The sequence below is a fragment of the Perognathus longimembris genome, chromosome 7 (assembly GCF_023159225.1).
Source record: "Perognathus longimembris pacificus isolate PPM17 chromosome 7, ASM2315922v1, whole genome shotgun sequence".
NCBI classification, from domain to species: Eukaryota; Metazoa; Chordata; class Mammalia; order Rodentia; family Heteromyidae; genus Perognathus; species Perognathus longimembris.
In genome coordinates, this window is record NC_063167.1 from 52436987 (window position 1) to 52451032 (window position 14046).

Consider the following 14046-nt stretch of genomic DNA (forward strand, 5'->3'; position numbering starts at 1 on the left):
CTCTTTGTGTCTCTCTGTCTCTCTGTTTCTCTCTCTCACTCTCTCTCTCGCTCTCTCTCTCTTTCTTTTTGCAAAGCCCTCATGTGGTATTGTTTCACTAATGCTTGAAAAGTAGACAATGTATGCACCTCCATTACATTTTTGATACCCCATGATGTAACGTACTTTCTTTGACTACATAAAAGTGGCCAGAATAACACTATTTCTCCCATTCCATTACCTATATTTGCATTTTTTGAAAGGGCTCATAGATATTGATCAGTTAAAACTGGGAAATTTTAGCTGGAAATGGTTAATATTGAAGGAAATTATTGACATTATCACTTTCAGTATTTTCCTGTGTTGCTATCTTCCCTTTTCATTTATTTCAATAACGGTAATTGCCTTAGGACATGGAAGAATTCTACTTAGTTGCTAACTATATTTTCAAACTGTTAGCAGAAAAAGTAGTTTTCAAAGGCAAACCTTTCAATTGTTGGGTCAATCATTTCACAGAGAATAAAGGTAGTTTTTAAAAATCAAAAGGAAGAATCCTACTATTGAATCAAGTTTGGGTCCTAGGCAAGAAATTAGAAATAATACAAACAAGAACTGACTTTCCCTTCATACATGTGGAGATAAACACACACACACACACACACACACACATGCACACCTTCACATAATGTACAAATATAAACTGATAGAATATCTGATAGAATTCAGAGAGGATATCGGAAATAATAGAGATATATATATATAATAATCAATAAATTAAATTTAGCTGTTCTCAGGAGGCTTACAGCCATATTCCTGCTCCTAGATGGGCAATGTAATGTGCAGCCCTCACCTCAGGTATTAGGGAAGGGCAAACAGGAGTACTGCAGTTATAGCTGGCCAAGCAAAACTGTAGACATTATTTTATGCAGCAAACATATATAAGCAAACAAAAAAGGGCTGGGGAAGGTGTGGTTCAAGTGGTAGAAAACCTACATAGCAAGTATGAGGCCCTGAGTCCTAAATTTAGCACCACACAGATAAAACAAAAATAAATAGAAAGCCTTGACAGGCATGTAGTGATAAGAAGAGACAAGGAAAGTATGGCCAAGCAAAGACAGGTATTTATGAAGTCAAATAGCTATTTTTCCAACTACAGCTTACCAGCATGGAAGACATCTGTATGAAATTGGACCACTTTTGCTATGAATGGGTGAGAAATCTTGAAATGTGCCTCAAGTTTTTAATTTAAAGAGTTATTAAAATATTTAATCAGTAGTAAATACAAAATCAATACTTGTTTATATTAAACATTTATCTTTTAGAAATGAATATCAAGATTGAGACCTATACCTCCAGAATAATAGAATATTTAGAAGGAATATGAAGTTAAGTGTTTAATTTCTTTGTTGCTTTTTAAATTTATTAGAGATCATGTGCTATGTTAACTTATGTCAAGTAACTCTAGATTATCTCACTTGCAACATGAGAGTAATCCCAACCTTTCAAACAGGAATGAGCAAAGCTCTTAGGCTAATGTCTGGAATATGGCAATATTCAATCTTTTTGATCCTCAATGTTTTCGTTCTTATTATTTTTAAGTTGTCATTTGTAAAATCCAGTATTAAGATTATTATTTATGATTATTATGATCAGAATAATCACCTAGAATAATCATAGTGTATGTTACAAATTTATTGCTACAAATAATAGTTTTGTAGCTCTTACACAGGGAAAAATTTATACTCATCCCTTTAGTTATGTGCTATATGATATGGATTTCTGGCATTTATTTAAATAGACAAGTTCTATTAGCACTGATTCTTTTTCAAATGCCATTATTTTAACTAAGGGAAAAAAGTACCTGAAAGAAAATATAAATAGTTTCAACAACTTTTAGTGAAGCTTGGATATCTCTATATTGATCTGTTGAACAAAGGCCCGTGAAGATATGTATGAGTAATAAGTTGATAGAAATAAATATTTTATTGAAATATTTGCTACTTGTTTTTTATGCAGCTCTTTAAACCAGACTGATGAAGTTACTTTATGTGCTCACCATTGAAAGCAGACACTATTTTGTTCATTGCTATTGTTGCTTGACATTCCATTTGGTAGTTGGCTTATTTTTAGACAAAGTATTTTTCAACTGATCTGTTATAGTACTTGAACTTGTAATCTTGTATACTGAACAACTGCATTGGAGGAAAGAAAAAATCTACAAACAAATGGGAAATTACAAATCCAGCCTAACCCAAACTTGTACTCATTTATTTTTAATTCCTTAAATATTACTTGCTTCACTTGTACTTAAAAATAACTAAAATTTCACTGAAATATATATTGATTTGCGTATATAGTTTAGTAAATGATCCAAAGCATACCTGAACCCATTTTTCTCTGAAATATTTTTATAACATAGACTATAACATTTAAAATATTGTTTTAATTCCTGGGTATAATGTTACAGAAAAGCTTGGAGTACTGTCGAATATAGAGATTTTAGAATTGTATCTTAAGTATCTAGCATTTTCCACCTAAAATACTATCAAGCAATTCGAGATTGCTGTAATTAAAATACAATAAAATCAAATGAAATAAATCAAATATATTCTTCCATGTAAATATATTTTACAATGTCAAATGGGTTCTTAATTACTACAATTCAATATGATTGCATTTTAAATATAAACATCTGTATTTAAACCCACAATCAGTAATTTAAATTAAGTATTGTAGAATCTGGAAACAAAAATAGAGTTTTGATTACTTGTATGTTATTATCTGTGACTACATTTTACAAAATACAACTCTAAATCAATTCATTTGTTTTTCTTTGCTAGATGAGTGGAAGAAGAAAGTCAGTGAATCTTACATTATGATAATAGGAAGATTAGAATATGACCTGCAGATCAAGGAAAAAGAATTAACAGAACTATGGCATGTTTGGGGGTAAATTTGACAAAATTATTCATTCTACATAAATCATTATTCATCTTGTTTTCAGCTGTACCTCTGTGTATGTGTAAATAAATGTCCATAAAGCCTTGAATATAAGTAGTCATATTCTACACCTTAGAAAGTCACTTTATTGCTTCTTCATCACTCACATAGCTCTCAAAATGAAATAGCTCACATTCTTAACATATGGCTTGCATACTTTCCTCACTAAAGAAAGAGCAGAATCTGTAAGATAGTCTTTGAATTCAATCTGTCATTACACTTCATAATCTTCTGTGGAATGTGATTATTTTGTAATTATGTTAACAACAAAATCCAAAGCTTCTCTTCCTAATTTGAGGTAGCATGTTAACCATATTGTTCTCATTAGACAGGGAGGATAAGTACAATTTTAACCGATCCTCTGGTCCTGTCACACTGAAAAGTTACCCTTAATGAAACACTAATTCTATATCTGAATAGTCCTGTAGCAGCATGTCATGTTGGCTTCAGGCTTTTAGTGGACTTTATTTTATAATAACAAAAGAAACCTTATCTTGGAGAGTGTTACAACCTCAGAAGATACAGATACTAGAAGGTCCTTCTAGTTTACATAGAAGGAACAAATGTTAAATTATATACAAAGGACATACTGATCAAAGAAATTTTTGTGTAAAAATTCATAAAATTGGCAAAAAATTATCCCATAATTCTATAATTTATTTGAAATATATCAGTAGACCGAATAAGGCCTTCATAAGTATTCATGTTGCTTTCAGAAATACTTGCTTGTCCATTTGTCCCCAAATGGTACTGAAATTTGTGATGAGATACTATCAGAATACCACTTTTTCAAGGGTCACATTATACTCCAGTCAGGAGAACATTTAATAAATCTATAGGGTTGTAAATATAGCTATATACGTGCATATTTTTGTAGGAAAATTATTATAAATATAGAATTTAAACCCAAGGCATATAATTTTAATGGCTCAAATAAATATATTGAATGATATGGATTTTTTTAATTACTGACTTTATAAAGTCAATGGATCAATTTTTGTACTATTATTTTTAATTTAGAAAATTTGTTGCAAATATTTCAAAGCTATTTTAAACTAGTCATATACTTTTAAAGATTGGGCTTAAAAATGGACTTGAAATAGTTGTTTTTCCCCCTTTCACATAAATTACCAGCTATTTTGTAGTACTAGGAATTGACTATAAGGCCTTATGCATGTTGAGACATATCTCTTGTCTTTTCTGGATTTATTTCCTTCCTTCCTTCCTTCCTTCCTTCCTTCCTTCCTTCCTTCCTTCCTTCCTCCCTCCCTCCCTCCCTCCCTCCCGCCCTCCCTCCCTCCCTCCCTCCCTCCCTCCCTTCCTTTCTTCCTTCCTTCATTCTTTCATTTTCCTTTTGAGATAGCATCACTTAACTTTGCCTGACCTGGCAATACACAACCCTGCTTTCACCTTCTGAAAAGCTATTTGGGCATATTCTACTACACTTGACTCACCACCAGAATTTTTTGTTTGTTTTCTTGTTGTTGTTATCATTTTTTTTAAGTTTTTATTATAAAACTGTTGTACAGAGAGGTTAGAGTTTCATACGTTAGGCATTGGATACATTTCTTGTACTGTTTGTTACCTTGTCCCTCATACCCCAGTCCCCTCTCCCTCTTTCCCCCCTGCGGTGTTCAGTTCACTTACACCAAACAGTTTTGCAAGTATTGCTTTTGTTGTTGTTTCTCTTATTTTACCATTTGTCTCTCAATTTTGGTATCCCCTTTCAATTTCCTAATTCTAATACCAGTACACACTGTTTCCCATACACTCAGAGATAGTATAGATACAATCACAAGAAGGTGATACACGAACATCATCAATAGTAGAAACTACAGATACACATGGGATGTTGAAAGTAGTTACAACTGTGATATAACAATCATTTCCATAAAATGGACTTCATTTCACTTAGCATCATCTTATGTGATCATAATGGTATAGCTATTGGGCTCTTGTGATCCCCTGCTGTGACTTGCCTAAACCTGTGCTAATTATTCCCAATAAGGGAGACCATAGAGTCCATGTTTCTTTGGGTCTGGCTCACTTCACTTAGTATAATTTTTTCCAAGTCCTTCCATTTCCTTACGAATGGGGCAATGTCATTCTTTCTGATAGAAGTATAAAATTCCACTGTGTATATGTACCACATTTTCCTGATCCATTTGTCTACGGAAGGGCATCTGGGTTGGTTCCAGATTCTCACTATGACAAATTGCGCTGCAATGAACATTGTTGTGCTGGTGGCTTTACTGTGATTTTGTTTGTGGTTTTTTGGATGAATACCCAAAAGTGGGGTTGCTGGGTCATAGGGGAGTTCTACATTTAGCCTTCTGAGGACTCTCCATACTGCTTGCCAGAGTGGCTGAACCAGTTTACATTCCCACCAACAATGAAGTAGGGTTCCCTTTTGGCCCCATCCCCTCCAACAACTGTTATTGTTAGTTTTCGTGATATATCACATTCTTACTGGGGTGAGATGGAATCTCAATGTTGTTTTGATTTGCATTTCCTTTATGGCCAGTGATGTAGAGCACTTTTTCATATGTCTCTTGGCCATTCTAATTTCCTCATCAGAGAAGTCTCTTTGTAAGTCTTTAACCCACTTAATGAGTGGGCTATTAGTTCTTTGCGGTTTTGTTTTGGAGGAAGATAATTTTTTTAGTTCTGCATATATTTTAGATATGAGGCCTTTGTCCATTGAATGGCCGGTAAAGATCTTCTCCCAGTCTGTGGGCTTTCTTTTATCTTGCGTGCTATGTCCTTTGCCGTGCAGAAGCTCTGCAGTTTGATGCAGTCCCATTTGTCCAACCTTTCTTTGATTTGTAGCCTTTCTGTGTCTTTGTTCAGGAAGTTCCGTCCTGCGCCAAGGAGCCCAAGTGTTTCTCCTACTCCTTCCTTTAGTGTTTTCAGGATGTCTGTTTTGATTTCGAGGTCTTTAATCCATTTGGAATTGATTTTGGTGCAGGGTGATATATAAGGATCTAGTTTTAGTTTGTTGCATGTGTTGAGCCAGTTTTTCCAGCACAATTTTTTAAAGAGGCTATCTTTCTTCCAAACTATTGTTTTAGTCCCTTTATCAAAGATTAAGTAGGCGTAGTTCTGTGGGTTCATTCCTGGGTCTTCAATTCTGTTCCATTGGTCTTCAGGCCTGTTCCGGTGCCAATACCAAGCTGTTTTTATTACTATAACTTTATAGTACAACTTGAAGTTGGGTATTGTAAGTCCTCCAGCACTGTTCTTTCTGCTTAGGATTGTTTTTGCTATTCTAGGTCTTTTTTTATTCCATATGAATGTCTGGATTGCTTCCTCTATTTCATCAAAGAATGGTGTTGGGATATTAATGGGTATTGCATTAAATTTGTACATAGGCTTTGGCAATATTGCCATTTTGATTATATTAATCCTCCCAATCCAGGAGCATTGGAGGTCTTTCCATTTCCTTAGTTCTGACTTAATTTCGTTTTTCAAGATTTTAAAGTTCTGAACAAATAGGTCTTTCACTTCTTTGGTTAAGGTTATTCCTAGGTATTTTATGTTTTGGGGGGCTATTGCAAAGGGGGTTGCTTTCCTGATATCAGCCTCAGTCTTCGGGTCATTAGCATACAGAAAGGCCGTTGATTTTTGAGGGTTTATTTTATATCCTGCAACTTTGCCAAAGTTTTGGATCAGCTCTAGTAGTTTGAGGGTAGAGTCTATGGAAATCTTTAGGTATAGGATCATGTCATCTGCGAAGAGAGAGAATTTAACTTCATCTTTACCTACTTGGATCCCCTTTATGTTTTCTTCTTGCCTGATTGCTCTGGCTAGGAATTCTAGTACTATGTTGAAGAGCAGGGGAGAGAGTGGACATCCCTGCCTTGTTCCTGATTTTAAAGGGAATGGCTTTAGTTTTTCACCATTTAGAGTTATGCTTGCTGTTGGTTTGTCATAAACTGCCTTGATTATATTCAGGAATGTTCCCTGGGATCCCAGTTTTTCCAGGGTTTTTAGCATAAATGGGTGTTGGATTTTATCAAACACTTTTTCCGCATCCAGAGATAAAACCATGTGGTTCTTTAGCTTGCTCCGGTTGATGTGGTGGATTACATTAATTGACTTGCGTATATTAAACCAACTTTGCATCCCTGGGATGAATCCAGTTTGATCGTGGTGTATGATTTTTTTGATAACCTGTTGAATTCGATTGGCCAGAATTTTGTTGAGAATTTTTGCATCTATGTTCATCAGGGAGATTGGTCTATAGTCCTCTTTCCGTGATGAGTCCCTGCCTGGTTTGGGGATGAGGGTTATACTGGCTTCATAGAATGAGTCTGGAAGTGAACATTCTCTTTCAATTTCATTGAAGAGTTTGAGAAATATTGGTGTGAGTTCTGTTTTGAAGGTCTTGTAGAATTCTGCAGTGAATCCGTCTGGACCGGGGCTTTTCTTGGATGGGAGATCCTTTATTGCCGTTTCTATTTCAATACTGGATATGGGTCTGTTTAGGAGGTTTAAATCTTCATGGTTCAGTTTGGGGATATGAATTTTTTCTAGGAAATCGTCCATTTCTTCCAAGTTCTTGAATTTGTTGGCATAAAGGTTTGCAAAATAGTCCCTTATTATTTTCTGAATTTCGGTTATTTCTGTGGTGATGTTACCTGTTTTATCTCTTATCTTGTCTATTTGAGCGTGCTGCCTTTGTTTTTTGGTCAGGTTTGCCAGTGGTCTGTCTATCTTGTTGATTTTTTCAAAGAACCAACTCTTTGTTTTGTTGATTCTTTCGATGGTTTTTTTCGTCTCTAATTGATTTATTTCTGATTTGATTTTAATTATTTGCTTCCGTCTATTGACTTGGGGTTTAGCTTGTTGTTTTCTCTCAAGGAAATTAAGGTGGTTCCTTAAATTATTGAGTTGCTGTTTCTCCAGTTTGTTGATGTATGCACTCAGAGAAATAAATTTTCCTCTGAGTACAGCCTTTGCTGTGTCCCAAAGGAGCTGGTACTTTGTGTCCTCAACTTGGTTGAAGTCCATAAACATTTGAATTTCCGTTTTAATTTCTTCAATGACCCTCTGATGGTTCAACAGTGTGTTGTTTAGTCTCCATGAATTGTAGCAATTTCTGTGGTGGCTGGTTGAGTGGAGCTCTAATTTTATTCCGTTGTGGTCTGAGAGAATGCAGGGAATGGTTTTGATACCTCTGAATTTGTACAGATTTTCTTTGTGCCCTAAGATGTGATCTATTTTGGAGAATGTTCCATGTGCTGCCGAAAAGAATGTGTATTCTGTCCTTGCTGGGTGGAATATTCTGTAGATGTCGATTAAGTCTAGTTTGTCTATGCAATTGTTTAGTTCTGTGGTTTCTTTGTTCAGTTTTTGGTGTGTTGATCTGTCCAGAGGTGATAGTGGAGTGTTAAAGTCCTCAACTATCAATGTGTTTGGGTCTATGAGTGATTTTAGAGCCAGTAGTGTTTGTTTGATGAAGTTGGGTGCTCCTGCATTTGGTGTGTAGATATTTAGAATGGTTATTTCTTCCTGTAGGAGAGATCCTTTTACTAGTATGTAGTAACCTTCTTTGTCTCTTCTTACCTTTTGTAATTTGAAGTCAATTTTGTCTGATACTAGGATTGCAACTCCAGCCTGCTTATGGGGGCCATTTGCTTGATAGATTTGTTTCCAGCCTTTCACTTTTAGAAGATGTTTACTTTTGCTGGATAGATGTGTCTCTTGGAGGCAGCAGAAAGATGGATCTTGATTTTTGATCCAACTTATGAGCCTATGTCGTTTGATTGGAGAATTAAGTCCATTAATGTTGAGAGTTAGGATTGAGAGATGATCGTTTGTTCCTTTCATTATCACTATCTTGTTTAAAGCTGTGTCTTCCCATTTCTTGATCTGATATTTACTAATTAGGGTTCATTTCTCTGTCTGTATAGGGATCTTGATTATTTTCCTTACTATTCTGGTCTGATCGATTTGGGCTTCTAAATGCTTCTTGTATCTGTATAGGCCTTTCCTTCTGGATATTTGCAAAGTTCTCAGCTAATATTCTGTTAAATAGGTTGCCTATCCCATTAACCTCTTTCTCCAAGTTTTCCTCAATACCTATTATCCTTAAATTGGGCTTCCTGATCATGTCTTGAATCTCCTGTAGTGATCTGTTTTGTTGATTGGGCTGGATTTGTATTGATTTTTGATCTTTCTCCATAGAGTCTAAGGAATCTTCAGCTCCCAAAATTCGATCCTCTACTTCAGTTAGTCAAGACTGTAGGCTAGTTACTTGATTTTGAATCTCTTTTGCTTCTGATTTGTCTTTCCTGATAATTTCCATGTCATTTCTTAGGTCTTGTATGGACTTCTTTACTTCATTAACTTCATTACTTTGATTTTGAGAGTTGTCTCTCAAATCTTTAAGCTGGTTAGTTATCTTTTCATTTGACTCTTGAAGTTCATTTATCTTTCTATTTGTGGATGCCATGAAATTCTCCATTAATTTTTGCTTTGCCTCCTCACGCTCTAGAATAATTGACTGAAGAGATTCGAACTTTTCATTTATCATGTTTATCAGTAGACTTTGTAGAGCATTTTGAAGGTTCTCTTCTATGTCTTTGATTGACTGCTCTGCTTCCTGCTTGTTTTGAGTGGGAGATAAGACTTCATTGTTTGCCATCTTTCTTGTGTTTCTTCTGCCCATTTGAATTGGGGATGCCAGTCTACCAGCACCTGTGAGCACCGTTTAAGACCCAACGCAGCCCTTACCAGGCACTGTTGTGTAAATCTTACAAGTTCACAATTATGTACAGATACCCTGTATACCTGTCTATAAAATTAGATTTGGTGTTCCTAAAGAATACAATTTCAATATAACAACTGATGCTGGGCCCTGTATTCAGTAGTTACTTATTTACTGTTACAACCCTATATGCAATACTTGTTTTTATATTAAGATCTTTTAGGACTGGCTTTCTCTATGAACCCCTTTGATTCACTCGTATTAAGCTGGTATACCCTCTATCCAATAACCAGGAGTCATTGGAGACTGGAGGTCCAGGCAGTAAATCAGGATGGTAACTTGGAGGTAGTAAAGAGAATAGAGTAAACTGTATTGGGGAGGGGAGGTGGTGATTTTGGTTTAGTTTCAGTGACGTGGAAGTGTCGAGAAGAGTAGAATCAGTAGAGAGAATAAGGTTGCAATGATAGATAATGGAGAGTTAGCAGAAAAGAGTGGAGGTGTTCTTCATAGGAAAGTAAGTTTTAAAGAAAGAGAACGCAGAGAGAGAAATAAAGTAAAAGTAGTGGGAGACAGACGCACACAACAGAGAAAAATTATTTTAAAAAGAAGATAAAATAAAAAGGAAAAAAAATTAAAAATAAATCAGCAAAGGAACAACCCAAACAAACAGAAAAAAAAAATAAACTTGATAAAACAAACTGGTAAAAACAGAAAACATGGGAAAAAAAAAAAAAGACGACGTTTCCGAATTGAAAAAAAAATTTTTTTTTTAAAGTTTAAGAAATGTTGAAAAGGGCTGGGGATATAGCCTAGTGGCAAGAGTGCCTGCCTCGGATACACAAGGCCCTAGGTTCGATTCCCCAGCACCACATATACAGAAAACGGCCAGAAGCGGTGCTGTGGCTCAAGTGGCAGAGTGCTAGCCTTGAGCTGGAAGAAGCCAGGGACAGTGCTCAGGCCCTGAGTCCAAGGCCCAGGACTGGCCAAAAAAAAAAAATAAATAAAAATAAATGTTGAAAAGATAAAGAAAAAAAAATGGAGTCTTCCTTGCTTGGGTCGTCTTTCCCCAGTCTCTGGTTTCCTTATGTTGGTCTACAGTCTGTATTCCTGATTATCTGGGTTTGGCAGAATTCAGCTTGCTCCTCTGTTTGCTGCAGGGCTGCTGCCTTTACAGCCTGCCTTTGAATAGGCTGTGAACTCAGCAGGGAGGGGCACCTCTGGCCTGTTTTACCCAGCTGAGAGGTGCTTGCCAGTGCAAGGCTTCTGCCTCCTGCATCGGGCAGCCTCCTTCGTGGAGGTGGCTTTGGAAAGCAGCTCCTTTTCGGGCTGGGAATTGGGCTTCCTCTGTGATGGGACCGTTTAACTGTCTCAGGTTCCTCGTCTGGTGTTTCCCTGCCCATGGGAGCTGGTGGCTGTTTTTGCTTTAAATTTAGAAGTTCCGGCGGGCAGGGCTGGGCACCTCTGGCTAAGCCGAGGCCCAGGGAATTCAGCTCTGTTTCGGGCTGGGAATTGGGCATCTAAATGGGACCGTTTATCTGTCTCAGGAAGTTTGTTCTCCCGTTTGGCTGTTCCTTGACGCCGATAGCTGCTTGCCGCTTTCGCTTTTTAATTTAGGAATTCCGGCGGGCAGGGTGGGCACCTCTAGATGAGCCGAGGCCCAGGACACACCTCCCACCTGGGCAGGGGGCGCTCTCCTGGGCAGAGTTGGCTCTCGCTGATTGGTCCCTCTTGCCCTTTTCAAAGATGGCTAATTTGACCTCGCTTTTCCCAGGCCCGCTTGAGTTCCAAGCCTATGCCAGTGGCAAAGATGGCGCTTTGCTCTGGCAGTGGGGGCAGGGCTGCCTTGCCGGAGTTGCTCTGTGGTCGCAAGTGAGAATATCTTTCGTGGGTACTCACGCTTTCTCGGCCATTTCAGGTCATCTGTGCTCAGGCGCCGGCTGGTCTCCGCTGTGTGCTTTACCTCCGTGGAGTGCGGGTTGCTGTGATGGGCATTGTGCCGGTGCCGCCGACACTGGTGTGGCGGTGGGATACCGCCCAGAGCTGGAATCTGTGTTTTCAGACGTGCAAAGTCGATTTTTCCTTCCTGGCCAGAATCCCTGTACTGTTACAACTTACGCTGGTTGTATTTCTAGTGGTAAAAGTTTCTATGGGGTGAGAAATCTGCGGTGCTGGAGGGAGCTGAGCTAGTGCACTGCAGCTGCTCTGCTGTCTTCCCGGAAGTCTGCTGTTGTTATCATTATATTTCACCTTTTTTCTACAATTATCTTATGTCAATTATACAATGGTAGGTTCAGTTCATTGCTACATTTCCATACGCATTTTACCTGAATTCCAAACTATCTCATTCCTTCTCTCTCCCCTTGTCACTCCCCCATTAAGTAAGTCTAACAGTCATCCTTTTCCCATTTTCATACTTATTAGTAATGTATTTTAACAGTAATCCAACCTCTTTTTTCCTCCCTATCAATAATCCCCTTCTTAATAGACAGCACTCACTGAACAGAGGCATTTTCTTTCCCTGCCTACCAGAGGTTTTAATACTTGCTATTATAGCATATTTTTTCCTTATATATTCAGTAAATGCAACAAATAAGAACATTTTGGTTAATGGAAGTTAGAGCTAGAAATCAATGTTACAGACCTTACCATCAAGATTTTGAGGTCCACCTATGTTCAAAATATTGTTCTTGAAATGTCATATGTAAAGCCTAATTTAATCTTCACTATTATCATCTTTGGTGAATAATATTAATTGTGGTTGATAATAAATTAAAAATATTGTGTGCTGTCAAGATCACAAACTCAGTAAATGCTCAAATGTGAATTGTAAGATCTGAGTTACTCCACAGAGAGAACACTTCTTGGTTCAAAACTGACAATTTAATGAGGTGGAGATTCGAATATATAAATAAACTGAGAAGTAGACAGTCTATCACGGGTGCTAATTGTAAGAACAAAGCAATGTTTTACAAATACAGAAAGAAAAGAGATGGGTGTCTTGATCTATTCATTGATTTTGAAAAACAGAAGAGATGAAAGAATGGATGGGTATCAGTGAGAAAGTCTAGGAGAGGTAAAAAAAAGGATTAGTATCTTGACAAAATTATCTGTAATGGATAAGAAATTTCTGTTAATCAACCTAAGTCTTTTGGAGTCATATAAACATAGTTTTAAATTCAGATTCTTCTTTGTGAGCTATCAGTGTATACATCTCCTTAGGTATGTCTCTTAGATAACTTGTACCTCCTTTGCATCTAAAAATGAAGACATAACTACCTCTCATAATTGTTGCAAAATGAATAAAAATTGCTGGACATAGGGTTCAAATCATGATAAGGACTGCATAATTGGAAATTTCTATTTTATAAAATTCTTTTGTTTTTATCTTTTGCTGGTCATGAGGCTTGAACTCTGTGCCAGGGTGCTAGCCTTGAGCTCTGTTTTGCTTAAAGCTGCTACCACTCTACCACTTAAGATACAATACTACTGGATTTTTCTGTGATTAATTGCACATGAGTCCCATGGACATTCCTGACAAAGGTGGCTTTGAAGAACAATCCTTGGATCTCAACTTCCAGAACAGGAAATTTTCTCTTTTGGTCTGACTGGTTAAATGAAAACTACATGAAAGACACAGACTTTATTATTAACTAAGCATTATAAATACTTTATTGCAATTTGGAAAGTGAAAAAGCACAATAAAATTGACATATAGAGAAAATATTTTCAAATGAAAATATAGACTGTTTCAATAGTTCAGCATGATAATAAAATCTGAAAGAGATTTTAAAGATTTTCACTGGCATTTGATAAATTTTGAGCCTAGAGTACTTTTAGGTTTATCAAAATAGTAAATACCTTGAGAATAACAGTTGGTCATTTTGTGGAGAAGACCAGTACTCTGATGTGGCAACTATAGAATGCTCTATTAGCTGGAAATGAGGACAGCAATGCTAAACAAAGGTCCTCACAGTCTAGAGGAATGTTTCTTGAGTGTTGAAGACATCTCATGTTAAAGTAGACTGTAGCACTCACTAAAATTATATACCCCATGTTTCCATGTCATATGAAAATGGATCAGAATTTGATATGATATCTTCTAACTCTGAATTTTTAGCCTGCTCCTCAGGTAATACAGAGATTTCTCTTAGTTTGAAAACCGCTTCTTGAAAGATATCCAGGTTGCACTGAGATATCTTTGCTTAAGTTGATATTGATTAGAAGATGAAGACATAAAAATTAGAAATAAACAATTATATGTACGGTCTATATTGAGTTAAGAGAACAAAAGGAAAACACTATGTTATATTTTGAGTCCAGTAATGCAGGTAGGGTCATGTGAAAATAAAGTAATT

General features: G+C 36.7%; 1 protein-coding gene across 1 annotated transcript in view; it reads left to right on the forward strand.

The window, feature by feature from the left end:
- Window positions 1-2204: 2204 nt before the first annotated feature.
- Tnni3k (TNNI3 interacting kinase) overlaps window positions 2205-14046 on the forward strand; it is a 313990-nt gene continuing 302148 nt past the window's right edge. The window contains 2 exon segments of the mRNA XM_048351587.1: window positions 2205-2242; window positions 2818-2928. Coding sequence (XP_048207544.1) covers window positions 2205-2242; window positions 2818-2928 — 149 coding nt within the window.